This window comes from Sparus aurata, chromosome 6 (assembly GCF_900880675.1).
Source record: "Sparus aurata chromosome 6, fSpaAur1.1, whole genome shotgun sequence".
Taxonomy (NCBI): Eukaryota; Metazoa; Chordata; class Actinopteri; order Spariformes; family Sparidae; genus Sparus; species Sparus aurata.
The window spans coordinates 30,901,591-30,919,634 of record NC_044192.1 but is presented as its reverse complement, the minus strand read 5'-3'; the positions used below and the strand labels follow the sequence as shown (position 1 = coordinate 30,919,634).

At 42.7% G+C, this 18,044-nt stretch overlaps 1 protein-coding gene across 5 annotated transcripts in view; it reads left to right on the top strand.

Annotated features, from left to right (window-relative positions):
- Positions 1-18,044, top strand: part of frmd4ba (FERM domain containing 4Ba) — a 52,271-nt gene that overhangs the window by 31,961 nt on the left and 2,266 nt on the right. For 2 of the 5 annotated variants that reach the window (XM_030418981.1, XM_030418977.1), the window contains exons 8-23: positions 1,350-1,433; positions 2,208-2,273; positions 2,785-2,842; positions 4,146-4,232; positions 10,482-10,558; positions 11,124-11,262; positions 13,434-13,575; positions 13,682-13,815; positions 13,905-14,021; positions 14,412-14,640; positions 15,066-15,122; positions 15,226-15,361; positions 15,937-16,101; positions 16,211-16,971; positions 17,066-17,201; positions 17,558-17,806. In XM_030418981.1, the coding sequence (XP_030274841.1) occupies positions 1,350-1,433; positions 2,208-2,273; positions 2,785-2,842; positions 4,146-4,232; positions 10,482-10,558; positions 11,124-11,262; positions 13,434-13,575; positions 13,682-13,815; positions 13,905-14,021; positions 14,412-14,640; positions 15,066-15,122; positions 15,226-15,361; positions 15,937-16,101; positions 16,211-16,971; positions 17,066-17,201; positions 17,558-17,806 (2,637 nt within the window). The remainder of the gene's footprint in view (positions 1-1,349; positions 1,434-2,207; positions 2,274-2,784; positions 2,843-4,145; positions 4,233-10,481; positions 10,559-11,123; positions 11,263-13,433; positions 13,576-13,681; positions 13,816-13,904; positions 14,022-14,411; positions 14,641-15,065; positions 15,123-15,225; positions 15,362-15,936; positions 16,102-16,210; positions 16,972-17,065; positions 17,202-17,557; positions 17,807-18,044) is intronic. The other 3 variants (XM_030418979.1, XM_030418980.1, XM_030418978.1) reach the window with 2 other exon arrangements.

Here is an 18,044-nt window from a genome sequence, read left to right as displayed (position 1 = left end):
TTGGCCTGAAATCTTCTAGTCTTATTTTGTCATGTTGAGGTTTAGACCTGCAATGATTAATCAGTTTGTTGTCACAATCGCAAACTATTTTGAAAATCAAGTAAAATGATAAAAGAAAGTAAAAATTCTCTGATTCCAGCTTCTTTAATGTGAATATTTTGAGGGGTACCGTCTCAGACTTTAAGAAACTCTGATTGCTATTCTTCTACAAAACTAACAATCAATTAATTGAGAATAAATTGACATATTAATCGACAATCTAAATAGTCGTTAAGGTTGTTGTAGCTGGTGCAATAATTGAGGATGTTCTAATAGCTTATATTAAGTATGCTTTGACCTACACATTAGAGTTGTGTCTTCAGAGGCAGCTCACTGTTTTTTTTTACAGCGCTTGAGCTCGTACAATACTTTTCTACACAGGGAGAGGCTGCCAAGTGCTTGTGAATGGCTTTTGTTCGGGACTCCAGTGGACTGGCCCTCCAAGCCAGAGCACTTTTTCTGCAGTAGACACTGTAGACCCAGTACTCGATACATGATGTTGGAGTGACTCAGACTTGACTATCAAAGACCTTGATGGTAACAAACACCACAGTTTGTCTGTACAGATAACATGACCATTTTGTTTCAATGCTTGAAGCCTTTGCTCAACATTTTTGACAGAGTTTGTGGGTGAGATGAACGGTACCTGTTGGATCTGTCATGGTGTGATCATTGGCTAATCTGTCAAATAATATAACGCCGTTTACCCACAGTTCATAGAATAACTGCTGTGTGTTACTGTTGAGAACCTGCACAAAACGTCTTTGATATTTTTGAAAAGATCCCTTGCCAGGCCCCTTAAAAGGCTCCCCATGACTTAAAGGCTCCGCATGTGCTTTTATAAATTAAGTCTGGCAAGACATAAGTGAAGCTCAAGTTAAGTCTTGGCAAGCAGTACTACTCTTTATAGATAAGGAAGATGAAAACAATATTCTGACACTGCACCTTTTCTAAAGGTTTGCAAACATGAATTACTGCTGTCATGCCTTAAGATAGAAATTCAAACCACACTGTGAAAGCACAGCCATGTGGAGAAATGGTCTCTGCTCATTTTTAGACTTTCTGTAAACATTTACCTTTACTCTCCTTATGGTCAATTTGCTGGTGTGGAACAGTCAAGGTCATGACAGGATCCTATAGAAGTCTTAATGTAGAGATTCTCATGTGTGCTGTAGTTAGTCATTATAACATGTTTAATCAATAAACAGCATACTTTTGGTGTGTGTATAGGTTTATAACTGGAAAGGACACCTGGTAGTGTGGATAAATGCATTTGTTCTTCTAAACATCTGTATATGATTATTTTTCAGTGTTGAGACCGCCAGGTCAGACCTGAAGCAGCTGCCAGTCTTGCCCACCAGAGTATTAAGGGAGCACCCATCTCTCAATTACTGGTAAGTTATCTGAGCTGTTGAGGACTCTGAAGACAAACCACAAAGTGCATGAGGGTCAGGGATGGTGGGGGGTCACAGCCCTATAGATATTTGTGGTTAAACCAATACCACAGCCTTTCCTCTGCAATATACGCTAATTATTCAGCTGTCTCATCGCCTCAGTGGTCAGTAACACCTGGCTGCACAAAGCAGCAGAAGAGCAGTTTTTGGGTGCCTACGGACCTGCCAGGTATTTGGCAGACAGTTTTGCATCTGATGGGGTGACTAATTAGTGCCTGGGTTGCGTTAATTATGTTTGCTCATTAGCCCTGATAGAGCACAGGGAGGTGCTGACTGCCACAGGCTGTCTAAAGGGTTGCTGTCTCTCGCTTCAATCCACACTGCTCCCCCCCTTTCCAGCTAAATGGTCAACTGAGGCTGCGGCAGCCTCTAAAGCGAATACATCATTTTAATATCCAAATTAAAATTATAGTCTTATGGTGTATGGTTGAGCGCATGAACACGCCTGTCTCTTACTGTCTGTTAAGCCGCAATGAGTTTGCAGTCTCACTATGCTATTAAAGAGGATGATTACAGTCGGGAAGTAAATGGGATGCATTTGCAGAAAGAGGTAGATGAGAGCCATCAACAGGCCAGTAGGCCAGACTGCATTTTCTGCATGAGCAGACAGAATTTGTGTCAAAGAATGGGCCCTCTCACAATTCCGCTGTTGCTGGAATGTGTAACACTTGATGGATTATTCATTAAATGTTTTATCTTTCTATCTATTTGCAGTGAGGACAAAGTGATTGAACATTACAAGAAGCTGAAAGGGCTGACTAGAGGACAGGCCATCGTGCAGTAAGTTCAAAACAAAGACATTTTGAAGAATATTGATTTGAGTTTGGCAATTTAACTTGTGTGTCTCTTTTGCACTGATTCTCTGATGTTCTCCGGCATGTACGCCAGGCCTCTCTCTTTAACCCCTTGTGTCTGCACTGTGGTAGCTGCTGTTAACAGAGGTGTCTGTCACGTGCCAGAATGTGTCATTAATTAGACGAGCAGCTCTTAGAGTGGGCTGCCGGCCAGCCTTGGGAGGATGTCAGTCCTCCACTGTGTTTTACTGTAACTCAGAGCCACCCTGGGTCATTTACAATGCTCAGATGATTTGTGCCCTTGAACTGATCAATGAACCCTCCCTCCCTCTGTCACGGCCCTGAAACAAATCGATCAGCCTGTCACTGCAAATGACTGTGGCTTCTCAATGACTGTAGCTTAAATCCCACTCTGTCTGTTGTACAAAAGCCACCAGTTGAAAATGATGAAGTGTAAGTGGCTGAATTCCTGTTAACCTGTTCTGCTTTGTCTGAAGGTATCTGGCCCTGGTGGAGTCCCTGCCAACATATGGAGTCCATTACTACCCAGTGAAGGTAACAGTGGTGCCCCAAGTCATACAGAAGCTTAACCTTTGAACAAGCTTTTGTCAACATGCTGTCTTTATTTCTTTTTCTGCATCTAATCACAGCAATCAATCTAAGCTTTGTTCACTTAATTTTATTGCATTTTGCTTGAATCACGAGGCCCTTTTCTGTTTAAAGTCTGTTCTGAAGCTAAAGCAGCAACACATGTTTGTTCCTGTAGGAGCACGCAGGCCTAAACTGTGGCTGCCTGGGTGGGATAAGAGAACTAGGGAAGTACTAATGTAATGGCCAAACATCCATATCCATCGAGATTCGCCTAGATGACTGCTATTGGTTTACCAGCATAGCAGTGGCCGGTGTTTCTCTGATGTGCCACGTCCTTTTAGTGCTGGCACATTCATTAGCTTCTGGCTCTAGAGATCCTTGCCATCAGTTTGTTATGCTATGTAAGTGCTGACAACTTTTTTTTTATCAAGTAGGTACTGGATTTTCAGGCTAAAAAGGCTTTTGAAGCAGTTACTTAAAAAAAAAATATCCTTTACATACATAAGAAAGTTACATTAAAGTTAGTTTCATAAATTTGATCAAATATGTTTAGTTTTTAAAGATTTATTTATTTATGTTGTTTATTTCGGGCATGTCAATTCATAAGCATCGCATTTCATCATTGTTCAAATAATACAACACACATGGCCGAAAGGGAAAAGCGGGAGAAGCCAAAGCTTATCAAGTCCCGCCCCCATCATAGTGAAGGGCTGAATGTCTTTTAAAACAGCACAGTTATTCATTTATGATAAATAGTTATTTGTTTCCCCGGCAAAAATAGGAATAAGTGAACAACAACAAGAAAATAAAGAACAAAAAAAAACCATAGGTATCCATTGGCCAATTGTTATTGTTAACGTCTGTACTGTCTCAGCCCAAAGTTTCAGTGCTTCCCAAAAGAGAGTACAACTGAATACACCTTGAATTCAAAAGATTCAAGTGGATAATCCAGTAAACCATTGTCGCACATGTTCATTTTAGCATGTTTTAAGTGATTCCTACCACTTTCCTTACTTTAACTCACATCCACAAACTTTTCCCTCCAAACCCCATTAAATGAAGGCGTCTGAGGAGATCAAACAGTGACGTTAACATGATTCAGTCTTGCAGAGATTTTTAAGGCCTTTAATGTATTTGATCTCTTCTTGTGTTGCTGTTTCTGTGAGCCTAATGGGGTAATTGCTCTTTTTTTTTTTTTTTTTTAAACTACCACCAATAAAGCTACCTCTAATGAGTGGTGCTGTGGTGTGTGTGTGCTTTCATGCAGGACAAGCAAGAAATACCGTGGTGGCTGGGAGTCAGCTACAAAGGCATCGGCCAGTACGATCTGCAGGATAAACTGAAACCGAGAAAGGTAGGTTGACCTCTTTCACAGCTGCTCTGTTTCCCTCAGCTGTACAGTATTTCATTTTATGAAGTTACTTTTTCCAAACAAAACTCTACCACTTGAGACACATTTTTGTATTTGTTGTTTATTTTTGTGAGGAAGTTTTTCCTTATTCATGTCAAGATTCCAAGGATATGGGATTTCATATGTTGTACACATTGTAAAGCCATCTGGGACTAACTATGGGTGCGGACTTTATACAAATAAGCTTGAGTTGGTTTTCTTACAGAGAAACTTAATATTCAAACAAGTTAAATTGCTCAAGTTATCAGCTTTTAACTTCTTGTGAAAATATGTGCTATTGAAACACTTTGCTAGTTGAGAACACAGCCTTCATCATCGTGCCTCTTGTTAGCTGGTTAATGATCCATCCACACTGTAAATAGGCGTAATTAAGACCCTGGTTCCCATGGCAGTCAGGAGGGCAAGGAAGACAGATGGGGAAAACATTTTGGAGTATCAGTATGTGCTGTGCGAGGTCAAGGCTGTAGGTGTGAGAGCAAATACAGCAAAATACTGGAAACAGTGGAATGATTATAAAAAAAGCTCAGCTTGCAAATTTGAAAGGGGAAAATGCACAAATACGCTCTTAGCCAAAAAAGGTGGATCATTGCCCCATTTTTATTATCAAAGCTCATTATTTGGCCAGTGTAGTAAACAAATATATTCGATTCCTTTTCTTGCGGGAATGTTCTTGCCTTGCCATTTGGAACTGAAAAGAACAGTGATGCACTGCAAGAATCAAAACTGTTCTTTTTGGACAGTTAAAGTGCCCTACATACTACATAGAAGACATTTTAATCAGAAGAAAAAGCTGATCATTGACCGACATGTTATGCCAAAAAACCCCATAATAAATCAGCTCTCTTCGTTTTATGACTGAATAAATTTATTAAACAAATTGACCTTTAAGGAAAATGCAATTTTTATACTGTTTTACTTGGAAAACAGTGTTCTGAGGACCTTATTTTCCTCTGAGAACAGCTTGTTTATTCAGTTATGAAAAAACAGCATATTTCTGAGTTTATATTATTGACTGGTTATATTGAAATATTGTAAATTATAGAATTACTAGAAACTACATTGTGCCCCTTTTTAATGTTAGGTTTACCTTAGTTAAGGAAGAAGTGATACAAGTATGTTTCTTAAACTATCAGACACAGTGTAATAGCTTTATGGTGGATATTAATGTGGTTTCTAGAGGGCCTGTCACGTTGTGTTGCATCTGTGAAAATAGTACTTTAAGTACAAAAATGGGCTGCTCCTTTACCATGGTGTTTGAGTTAGTTCCTATTTCTCTGATAACCCCCTCCAGTTTGTTTGAGAGGTGCTATTTAATAGTGTCTCAGCCAAGCATTTCTCCCCAGCCTCTCTCATTAGACTCGTCATAGCTGTTGTTATACAGCAGGAACCTGTTGACATAGCAGGGTGTGCGGTTACACTGAGGCATTAATGGGTACAGCCCTAGTGTGTTTTCCCCCTCTCCCTCCCAGTGGAAGGTGTAATTATGGCTCTCTGTGGGAAGTTGCAGGCCTCTGGGACTGGGGTTGGCACTCTGCCAGCCCGGTGGGTGGGTGTTTAGAGTTGGGGGACAGCAATAAGGGTGTAGGGGTGTTTGGAAGGTTTAAGACTTCTCCAACTTCTCAGCACAAGAAGGGGACAGTCACAAGAGTTTCCGGTTGTGGGAAGAAAAGTTGTTGTTTTGAATGACCCTTTTTGTTGCTCTTACTGTGGAAGTGTAAGGCCACTTTCTTTTCACCTTTAAGGGAGACCTCTGTATCTGGTGAAAATTGATCATGCTTCCTGCCTTAGTTCACAGTCCCTGCATTCAACCCAGCCCATCCCTCCTTGCCCTCTGCCCAGCCCCTCTCAGCAGGCTGCATTCATTATGGTAATCTATGTGTGTGTCTTGGAGGGAACACAATTGATCAAACAATACAAAACAGTTACCTTCATAGGGGGGGCTGGGGGCGGGATTTGGTGGTGGTGCTGGCGGGAGGTCAGTAGTTGTGCATTTTTAAAATATACTGTATATATGTAAGTTGACCTTTTTAAAGCAGTTACAAAAGCTTAACCTCAAATTATCTCCTCTGCATGCATGCCAGTTTCATCGCTCCACTGTTGAATAGCCTGAAACTCAAAAGCCCTCTTTCCCTGCTGTGTCTGTTTTCACATTATGTGTAGATGAAATGTATGTAAGTACAGTCTGATGTTGATAAAAGGCATAGATATGGAGGGGACTTGGATAAAAACAATTTGCAGCATTTTATTCATGACGAGGATTAGAAACTATTCAATATGAGAAACAAAAATGGAGGACCACAACAGTGTGGTGTGATTCCAGGACATGAGATGGGTCTGAAGCAGATGGCGAGCAAAGACTTAATTGTCTCTTGAATGAAATCAGGAGACTTTTCTGCTTCTCCACCTCACTCTGTGTCACTCCCAGCGGGTAATGGGACACTCTCTAAGACCACATGCTGGTTCACATGTGCGATGAGCCAGCAGAACCAAAATAAATCTTCAGTTTAATATGGGTGACAGTGTCAGCCTGGGGACAATAATGACATGAAATGAAAGGGTTTGGTTAAAAAATAAAGCTGAAACTGAAAAGATCCTTTCCCTTGTTATTTTATTTTCATTAAACTCATCCCATCATGAATCCAGACAGGATAGAGTTCCTTTTGGCAGCTTCTTCTTGTCAGGTTTTCACGAAGTTAACCCATGCGTCATGTTGAGGAAATGTACAGTGTTGCCAGAGCTACCAACCAGAGCTGGTCTATGACGTGTGAAGGGTGGGGCAGATCTTTTTTTGTGCGGCCGTATGAGTCACAGCCTTTATCAAATTTTCATCCATGTATGATTTTGTGAACTCGTAGCCCTGGGGGTCCTTGGGTTGTGGGTGTGAGCTGGATCTGAACAGCCTGATCCCATCTGAAACCACAGGCATTTCTGGCTCTCTTCCACCTGCCTGTAATGAGACGTTTGGCAAAAACAAGGGAGATGAAAATACTAAAAATATGAAGATGAAAAATTCTGTGTATTTACTTAAATCATGAGTGTTAAAGCTGGTGTCCTTCCTGGTTTTAGTAAATGGTTAATTTTGTTTTTTCTGCATACTGTGGGAGTTATATTGATGAGTCACTTCTGTGTCAACTTGCCTGTGTGCAGGATGATTCTGGGAATGTTTCCTCTTCAAGGGCTACTTGCAGACTTGTGATCGTAGAGATTCAGGTGTGTCACGTCCTTGAAATATTTATGCAGTGGCCTCAGCAGCAGTCAGAATGTTGTGTAGTTTCATCTATTTGCTGGCAGTCAGATATGGAGTTTCTCTGACGGGAGGAATGATCCAGTGAAAATGGGTTTTATCTGTCATTACAATGTGAAAGATGCTAGAGATGGCGACTAGGGGGTGTTAATTAGTGTGGGGTCACCCTTACAATGGGATGGGCTTTTTGGAGGTGTCCTGCTAGCTGGTTCCCATTGTTCATTAAGCACCATGCATTTTATTTCACTGGCAGAATGACTATGTAATTGATAAGGAGCAGGGTCGACAATTCACTTTATTGTAAGCGTCTATTGGCTTGTTTTTCTGTAGAGACGCTTAAAAATATTTGTTCGGGCTTGCTTCTCAAGTGTAGTTTCTTCTTGAGGCTCGCTCTCCTGTCTAATGAAGCGAGAATGCCTCGTTTGTCACGTTGCAGGATCTGTCTGCAACCGGTTTCCTCCACCCCTCCCTTACACCTATACACAACACAAACACAGGTAACATTTGAAATCAAAATAGCACAATATTTTAAACCACTTACCTAATAGTGCCAGGGATGAACAAAGAATTAGTGAATAGCATGGTATTGAAGGACTGAATCACCCTCCAATGGGAAAATATGGAAAGGCACTCAGTCAAATGCTTTAAATTTAGTGTGAAATCAGGGCACATCATACAGATTTGTTTCAACGTGCCAGTTTAAATGGTGACACTGGGTACCAGATGTAGCAAGTGTACTTATATTATTAAAATCTCTGGTACTGGGTTACTAAGTGTCTTAGTTAATATTATTATTAATATCTTACTATTACCCCTAACAATGCCCACTGATTTACTTTATTACTTCATTATATGTAAATCTTTCCTCTCATTTTTATTCAATATTTTAGTAATTATTTAGTTTCTAAGAGTTAAAAAGAAATGTTTTAAATGACATGGCCCAGTATTTTTTGTGGTTTTGAATGCAAAATAAATTCATACATATATTGTATGTAAGGTATAAATTGACCAAGTTGCCTGTTTGGGGCTTCTTTTGGGGTTGATTCCATAGACCTGGTATTTTTTTTTATTTCTCACAAGATCTGGCAACACTGATAAGGAATGCTGCATTAGCTTGAACACCATGTTGAAAGGTCTACCATGTCGACAATCATAAAGACAGTATGGTTATGTTTGGTCAAGAAACCACAACATAGACATCCGGTGATGATAGCATTATAGCTTGGGAGTAAAAAAAGGTACATGTAAAACTGATTGATTGGAATCTCCCTGTCAAAGTCTTTAAATACATTTGACTCTCTGAGGTGCTGTGTATGCGTGTTCATAGAGTTCCTAGTTTGTCTTTTGCCAGGCTCAGTGGCCTAAACAGAGTGCTCCCATACTACATGAAAGGAAAGAAAGGCTCTGCTATTAATGATTAGACCGTAGTAACAGATTCCTAACATGTTTGCCCTGGTGGGTGACATGGTTACAGTCGATTGAACCACACAACAGTGCTTTGTGTAGTATTTACAATACGAAAAGCAGAGAACTTCCTAGACGGAAGAGGAGTATTCAAAGTTTTTTTAGGATTGGATTGCTTATCTGTGAGTGATGGGAAGTAGAGCAAAGATGAAATGTCTTTCAACAAGGACAAACCCTACCCAGCAAATACTTGTGAACAACCTGCTCATCTGGTCTGACCAAAAGGAAGTAAGCTGTGTAGGAGAGGGAGAGAGAGAGAGAGCGCGGTGCAGAGCCTTGAAGGCAGCGTGAGGTATCTGTGATGTCAGAGGAGGGGGGTGGTTAAGGGGTGTGGCCAGCTCAGCTGAAACTCTTGCAACACCTATCTGGCTTCAGACAGACAAGAGAGAGTATTGTTCGAGGAAGCTCTAGCCCTGTGGGAAACTCAAAGTCAAAAGGATTCAATACAAACCCAAGGGAACTCCACAGGGATTTGATAAGAGAGAGAAAAACCTTCACGGTAAGACTTTCATTGTGTCCAACTATTATCTGCTTAGCCATTTTAAATAGTCAATGAGTTTTAAACTGTATGTTGTCCATATGCTCCTCTTAATATTCTATCTAGTCTGGTGTGTTCCTCGATTTCTGTGATCTAAATACAAGCGCTCTGTCACCGTGATATCCACACTGTTGTTAAGGCAGAAAAGGAATGTGTTGTCGTTGGTTTGTTGAGTATAAATTAGGCTCAGCAAATATGTTTGTCCCTGTGGCAGCGGAGATGTGTCAGCTTATTGCGATTTCTTGCCTTCTCACTCAGGATATGAGATATATAATGTGTTTTTTTTTAGTTTGGAAGAATTTAGGTCGTTACTTCTCAGGTTATTAATGTTCTGTAACATTAATCTCAGCTGCACTGTTGTGCTGCCTCTTTTTTTTTTTTATAAAATGATAGCAGGGAAGAGTTGTTCAAAGACAAGTGGCTCCGTATCTGTTCAGTGAGTCCAGTACTAGTGGAGCAGATGTGTTCATCCTGGCTCCTCCACAGCAGAATGAAATGAGAACTGCCTGCTGCCTGGCCCGGTTTTGCTCCTTGCAGTTGCAGCAGCGTTATAATTGCGCCTATGTTAGCCCATGCCTACACCTGATTGGCCAGTCTGCTGAGCATTATTCACTGCTTGAGCTGTTAGGTTGTTTCTGCTAATGTTGCAAGTTGATCAGAAAAAAACTGTGCTAAAAAGGAGACTGCTGTGGCTTAAACAAGGCGACTTGTTTTAATAGCTATCTCCCTGTTTTGTTTTCCTTTTGCCACATTGATCCCCACCGTACGGAAAGAGTTCAGCTTTCCTCAGTAAATTGATGCAGATGTGTGTTTTACAGCTTTTGTGGTATCAAATGACATGCCTTTCCATGTACTGTAAATCCACATTTAATCAATAGTCCTGTGTTGGCTTGTGTGTTCAGTGATGTGTAATGTCTCCCTCCCCTCTGTCTCTGTCTCTCTGCAGTTGTTTCAGTGGAAGCAGTTGGAGAATTTATATTTCCGAGAGAAGAAATTTGCGGTGGAAGTGAACGACCCACACAGGTCAGAGAAGGCAAAACACTTCATCTATCTAAACTCATCTTAATAGGCCCTTTCTCTGTTTTTGAAGTGCTCCCATTTTAGCTGCTGTTCCCCAGCTTCTGCTGCCCTTATCCTACACCTTACACACAGTGAAGGGCATCTGCAGCCACTGGCCCATCTAGGACACCATGTTAATAGCCGTAACCTGTCTGCAAATGAGTCTTTTCCTGCTATTCAAGAGACACTTTATTATTCTATGGTTGTTATAAGACCCATGCGCCCCACATGGGCTTTAATGTGGCACTTAAAGCCGTTATTAAATCCCACTGTCTGTTTCAAAATGAGTTTGATGTGCTGCTCATCTCATCCTCAGTATATTATTACACAAACACCCGCACATTTAATTGGATAAAGATTCTATTTGAATTCCTTTCTAATCTTTGTGTAACACATCTTTTTAATTCTTAATTAAAGCTGTGTTTAACTGCCATCAACCCTTCAGTATTTGTGTGCAGTTACTGAACAGATTTGCTTTTTGGCACAGCGCAAGCACTGTACTGAGTGTTTGTCTTATTGTCCTCTACAGAAGAACAGTGACCAAGCGAACTTTCGGACAAACTGGGCTGGTTATTCACACATGGTATGCCAGCCACTCTCTGATTAAAACCATCTGGGTGATGGCCATCAGTCAGCACCAGTTCTACCTGGACAGGAAGCAAAGCAAAGTGAGTGTCTGTCTGTTCTGTCCTCACTGATTCACTTTGTTCACATCTCCTGCCAACTGACATTTAGTTAGAAACAGTCTTTTCACATTGATGCTTGACCCAGAGAGTAGTCACCTCATGTCAAGTGAACCGCAGAGGCGACCCACCCACAGATCAGAGTCTGTCTGTGTGTATGTGTGGGAAGTCACACAGGGAAGGTATTAATGCTGGTGGAGCACATGACTGTGTGTGTTTGTGCTCTCATCTGGTCAGTTTGTCAAGTCATTTCACCATATTAGGAACTTAATCTTGAGTGATAACATTGATTTTCATTTAGTTGTCTTCAGTATGAGCTACAGTGTTGACCTGATTTCATTAGGCTGTAAAATGAGCCTTCTGGTGGATTAAAACACTCTGAGCCTGTCTTTCTCTTTCAGTTTGAGTGTGGGCTGAAGTTCTGTCTAAAGCATTATTGTGCAAGTGTCACAGCCTGGTAAAACAGTGACTGTTCATCATGTGATGCACTGCCTGATCTGTATCCCATGCCTGTGACTTGTGTAAATAGTTTGGCAAAGGGATTTCACAGGCCTCCAGCTTCAATGTAAATAGGTTTCATGTTGCTCTGGCCTCATGTTGGGAAGTGAAAAGAATTATATAGTTGTAGTCAGGGCTGTAAACTAGCGGTCGCCACCCGCCAAATGCAACTAAAATATTCCCCTGGCGACTTAATTTTGGAGGGATACATGCCACGGGGCGGGTAAATGTTTGTCCCGATGGTCGTGCTCTTGCAATAAATTATGCATGATATAGCAAAACATTGTAGTAGCTGTAAAGTGATAAATTATGATGGTAGCGAACATTAGTGCTAAACCGGCTATTTGTTGTGTGTCGCACTGAAGTAGCTCCCCCGACGTCACCGCTCTTTATAAGTTTGGCGCAGTGCTGGGATTCGAGCGCAGCAATAAGGACACCTCTAACTCATGAGCTGAGGGAAGTTGTACTTAAGTTGCGCATCATTTCTAAACGACTTCCTTCAATTAGGTTTCAGTATGATAATCAAGTGGCTTGATATGAGAACAGTTGTCACGTCACAAAACGTGTAAAACCATGTGTCTATCAATCCAGTGTAAATGTTATTATGCTACAGTCGCCACTGACTGACCTCTTTTCTAAGCATGTATTGGTATATAATACTGTTATCTCCATGAAAAGTACTGAAACAGATTTACTTGGCAGATGAGCCAAAAAGTTAGTTTACAGCCCTGGTTGTGGTGGTCGTGCCTATTGTTCTGCCTATTTCTGTCTTGTCTGAGGCTGAAGGCTAACATGTTCAACTCAAAATTAACTACAGTTTGCTTCATAAAATGTGAGGTGTTTAGTTCAGAAGGGATGACATTGACAATATACAGGAAATGTCACCATGTGTACAAAGCTAGAGCTGCAATGAGTAGTTGATTAATCGATTAGTAGAAAAAAAAAATGAATCAACTATTTTGTTCATCGATTCGCTTCATTTTTCAAGCAAAAATGTCAAACCTTCAGAATCTAGTTCCAGCTTTTACATGTCAAGTTTTGCTGCTTTTCCTTTTCATGGTATAATAGTACTTTAATAGAGAATTTTGGGGTTTGGACTGTCGGTTGGACAGAAGGAGCAATTTAAATGTAATTTTTCACAGTTTTTGAAATTTACGTCTTAATGATTAATAGATTAATCATCTCAAAATAATTTGCAGAAATCAATTATCAAAGTAATGGCTAAACTGTAACCCTATTCACAGCCTTGGTGCTTGTGTGAGTGTGAAATGTGGTTTGAATGCTCTGAGGAGAAACTTGTGCTCTGTGTGTTCTTGTTTATGGTGCACATTTGCTGAGTATTGAGGCTGTTATACAGTATGAGTGGTGTGCGATGTGCATTTTGTGGCAGAGATGGATGAGTGTGTGTGGCTCCAGTCAAATGAGGTTATTCAGCCGCTGTCTCCCTCAAAGGCAGATGGTGTGTCAGTGTTCATCCAGGAATAGAGCTCGCACTGATTGATGAGAGAGCAGTGCTCTTCGAGTACCAAGCATGCAAATGGAGCCGCCACTATCGCAGTGCGCTATCATTAAAATGAAATACTCCCAAATCCCTCCTTCTTCTCCCTCCTCCTCATCCCTGTTTCCTTCCTCCTAACTGTCTCTTCCCTCCCCTACAGTCAAAGATGACCACGACCAGGAGTACAGGAGACATCGCCATGGACCTGACAGAGATCTGTGCCCCTCGGATCACCAAACTGTCCAGCATCGAGAGCAAAGACCAGCTTATCATGGCCAGCAACGGAAGCCTCATCTCAGCCAGTAAGCAGAGAGTTAATTAGCTAATGGCTTCTGTTCCAAGGCAGATTGTGAGTGATGATTTATTGCTATAATTTGGAGCTAATCGGACATGTGCTTCTTCTTCCAGGTTCTTTGGACTCTGAAGTCACAGAGGAGCAGAAGAAAGAAAAGGCTGCTGAGCTGAAAAAGAAAGAGAAGGACCTTCAGGACACACTGACACAGAAACTGGAGGAACTGAAGAAGCTCTGCATGAGAGAAGCTGTGAGTGTCTCTCTATTTCTGTTATTTTTCATTGACATTTAAAACCTCCACACTCTCAGCTGACTGTTGGCTATTATTCTTATTTGCAGGAGATTACAGGCCACCTGCCTAAAGACTATCCCCTTGCCACAGGGGAGAAGGCTCCTCCAGTACGACGCCGTATGGGGACAGCCTTCAAACTGGATGAGCTTTTCCCCTACGACGAGGTTAGTAAGGCTTTTGTTGTGTTTTTGTTGTGATGTGTTTCTGTCCGTTACGTAATGTAGCGTGACACAGTTTGCTGAAAACACCGTTCGTACACCACTGTGTATATTTACCAACAGATCATTTAGATCACTGGACTATGTGAGTCTGAGGATTAAGAGTTTAACATGTGTTTTGAGGCTTATATTGCATAATGCTTGTTTGCCATCTGCAAGTCAGGGGAAACATGAATATTAATGTGAATATGAACATGTCAGCACACTGAAAATGAATGTTTTTAGATAAATTCCTTGTGTCTTGAAATCTGTTTCTCTCTTCGGTCTTTGACAGGATGTGTCATTATTTTGGGGAAATTCCCCCATTAACTCTGTGCACACTGTTTTTCCCTGTAGGACCCACATCTGAGGAATCTGGAGAGCAGGTTCGCATTGCAGCAGAAGATCGTGGAAGCTGCCATCAAATTATCCAATGAGGGCGACCTCTGCAAGACGGTGAAGAAAAAGAGGAGGAACAACTGTCTGGATGCAATGAGGAAGCTGGAGGATATTGAGAAGGAGATCAACGCCTACAGGATCAAGAAGGGAAAGAAACCCACCCAGAGAGCCTCACTGATCTTAGCAGGTAGATGTCAAAAACAGCATAGGCTGACTCAATGGATGTAGACTGCAGGCACAAGTGTTACCCTTTTCAAAATCCTTGCTGCTACGGGAAACAACAACAACCCCCAAGCTAGCACCCTACACGCTAAAAATCTTATGTCACCCTGAACTTAACCTAGCCACTAATGTTATAAACGTAAACAAGTTAGCAGCTGTTCCCTTTTCTTTCTTGGGGATTTAGCCACTTTAATGCCAGGACTCACTCCCCCCATGCAAAACAAGTCCCCCCACAGACTTTGCTTTACATCAAATCTTGACATTTATTTTTTAATGACTATGATTTTTTATTTGACTGTGAAGTGGTGATTGTTTGACAAGTCGGTCACTATTTAAAAAGTAGAATATCAGAGGCGTCTCTGAAGTCCGTTTCCTCTCCTCTCTTATCAGATGATGTCAACCCTTCAGACCTCAGCTCTCTGTCTGACAGCCTCACTCTGGATGATGGTAAGTGCCCAGGCATAGCCATACTCATTGTGTTTCACTCCTTCCTCCCTCATTTAGGGCATGTTACATTAATTTTAACCAAGCAATCACACTTATCTCCCAGATGATGAGCTCATTTCCCAGAGGCAGCGGTCCAGGTCGGTTCAGTATTCCCCAAGACCTCATCATGCAGAAACTCTGGACATCCATTACAGCAAAGACAGACGGGCCTCTTCTAATGACCAGCACGCAGACAGCAGGTAAACGGCTAGCATTCACAACCATGAAGGATATTAATATGTTAATATTCAGCATGAGTCTTAAGCATGGAGCCAGTACAGACCTGTAGACTAGATCCAGAGCTGCATTCCTGCCAGTCACCTCCTCCCTCCTTCTCCTGCCTCTCCAACAATCTCCTGCTTATCAGCCCAACACACCAGCTTTAAAAATAGATGGAAAAGAACATGTCGCTGCCTGTGAAGGAGCAGACAACAATCCCAAACTGAGAGGGAAAGGGAAACAGGAAAGTGGCTCTGGAAACTTAGTGTGAAAGGCTGCTGCTTCTTGAGTGTTAGCAAATTGATATGTGTTGCTCTCAGCTTCAGAGATTAAACTCATTTTAAACACTAAATGCTTGTTGCTGCATTAGAGGAGAGACCAATGGAGTATGTAATGGCAATCATTCAGCTGTAAGTGATGACTAGTGCTGCATTCAAGCAAAAACACAAGGTGTTTTTATTCTCCTTCTTTTTAGAGCTTGAGTGAAGAGAGAGTAGAGAAGTTAATTTGAATAAAAAGCTTCACCCTGAAAACATCTTTCTTATCTGTGTTCCAGATTAAATTACGGTCACGTCCAGGAATCCCTCCACTACAGTCACCGTGATGCCTTATCGAGCCACAGCAGCCCGTTCAAACCGTCTTCCAGACAGCCACGTGACGCACGCAGCATGCCCCCCACCCCCCTCCTTACCCGCAACGCCTACAGCAGCACCCAGCTCAGGTAGGACTCTTTTTTTCCCTTCTGAATATCTGCTTCGTCAACAGATACTGGTTTGTTTTGGTGTTTCAGAGTCAAAACAGCTTTTCAATGAAGTGTTTTCCACTTGCAGATCAGAGGACGCTCCACAACATTTCCGCCAGCGCAGCGGTAGTCTGGAGTCCCAGTCCCAGTTCCTGACAGAGAATGAACTTCCTGTCCCAGCGTTCACCCTCTCCCCAGCCCGACGCAGCAACAGCACTGAGGTCCTCGATGATGGCTCCTCCTACACCAGCCAGTCTAGTGTGGAGTACAGCGTCCCTGGCAACCACACACACAGACGCAGGACGCGCGGCCGCCACAGAAAAGACACGTACGCCAACACAGGCAGCATGCCCAACCTGGCTCAGCCAGACGCCCGCTGCTACGCCTACCAGCCTCGGGCCCGTCCAACAACGACAGCCTACTATGTCGCAGGCTACCCCAGCTACGTAGAGCCAGAGCCTTACTCTAATGGAGTCTACATGTATGACAATGAGATGGAGGGACACTATAATGTTAATCCGTCCTACCACCCGACACCAGCAGCGTATCACAGCCATGATATGCACAGTCACTACGGTAACGACGAGATAGACGGCATGTCTCAGAATCCGTACGCCACGCTGCGGCCACCCAGGAACCGCCCGGTGCCTCGCAGCAACGAGCACATCGGCAAGAACATCCAAAAGGCTCTGGTGGCAGAACACCTGAGAGGCTGGTACCAACGCAACGCAGCACACAAACAGGCCGCGTACAACTACGACTACGACCGAGGCTCCCAGCAGAGCCTGGGCTATCAGACCATGCCTGCACCATACAGCCACAACAACAGAAACACCTCCTACTCTGCAGGTTAGACCACAGCACCATATGTTATAAACTGTAATGCATTATGGTTCACATGTATGTGAGACATTTATTGACATGTACCATTTTTCCTCTCCAGTGTCCACAGCGTCCTCCAGCTCGAACTGGCACAGCCACATGAGCAGTAGTGGTATGTCGGAATATGACATGCCCATGCATGCGCCACAGACCTACTCTTACACGGCAGCCCCCTACAGCCACCCCGCCCACAACAGGTGAGAAAAAAACTTGGCCTCAGCTCCTTATCCAATAAGCCACTCCCTGATCCTGCTTATCCCAGAAGCTAAGCGCCAGTGTTTAATTACCTAGAATGGATGGTTGCAGAAAATTTAAGCTGCCGTTTGGTTTTGTTACTCTTCTAACACAACAGTACGGTGGACTGATGTGTAGCCAGTGTTACCTTTTCTTCAGCCCAAGTTAGGAAATAAGAAAACATTTTTCTGCTTCACATGACGGCACGGTTCAGCGGTAGGATTATAGGATCTGTGCAGCCAGCAGTCAGTTCTCCCTTTGAGCTTAACACTGGTTCTGCTGTCCTCCTTAACTGTCCACTGGCCCTGCTTTCTTATAGATATGGCGCCTCCCAGCTTATAAAGGGCTCCTGGCACAGCCCTGATGGCCAGAGGCGCTGTGCCTTTTTCCCTGCTAGCTCTTCCTCCTCAGCTTCCTCCTCCACCTCCTCCCTGCCTTCCTCCTCCTTTCCCTCCTCCTCCTACTCCCCCGGCTGTCGGGTCAGGCAGGTGGCCTCCAGCCCTGCGCAGCCACAATCCTCCAGAGGGCACAGGCTCAGTAAGGTGTCCTTTGTGAAAGGTAGCTCATAGTAAGTAAACAGCAGCAACGGTCGGAGCCTGTGCGTTTGCTTCTGTTAGTCTGTCTGCAACGTGACTCCATGGTCTGCTTATTGATGTTTTGAAGTGAACTCTGCATTTTTGAGATGTTTGACTGCTCCTTCATGATCATGTATGATAAGGCACCTGCATGGCTTTTTAAAAGAAAACATGCCTGCCCTACTTCCTCTTCCAGCCAGCATATTGTCATCCAGTGGTCACATTTCTCCG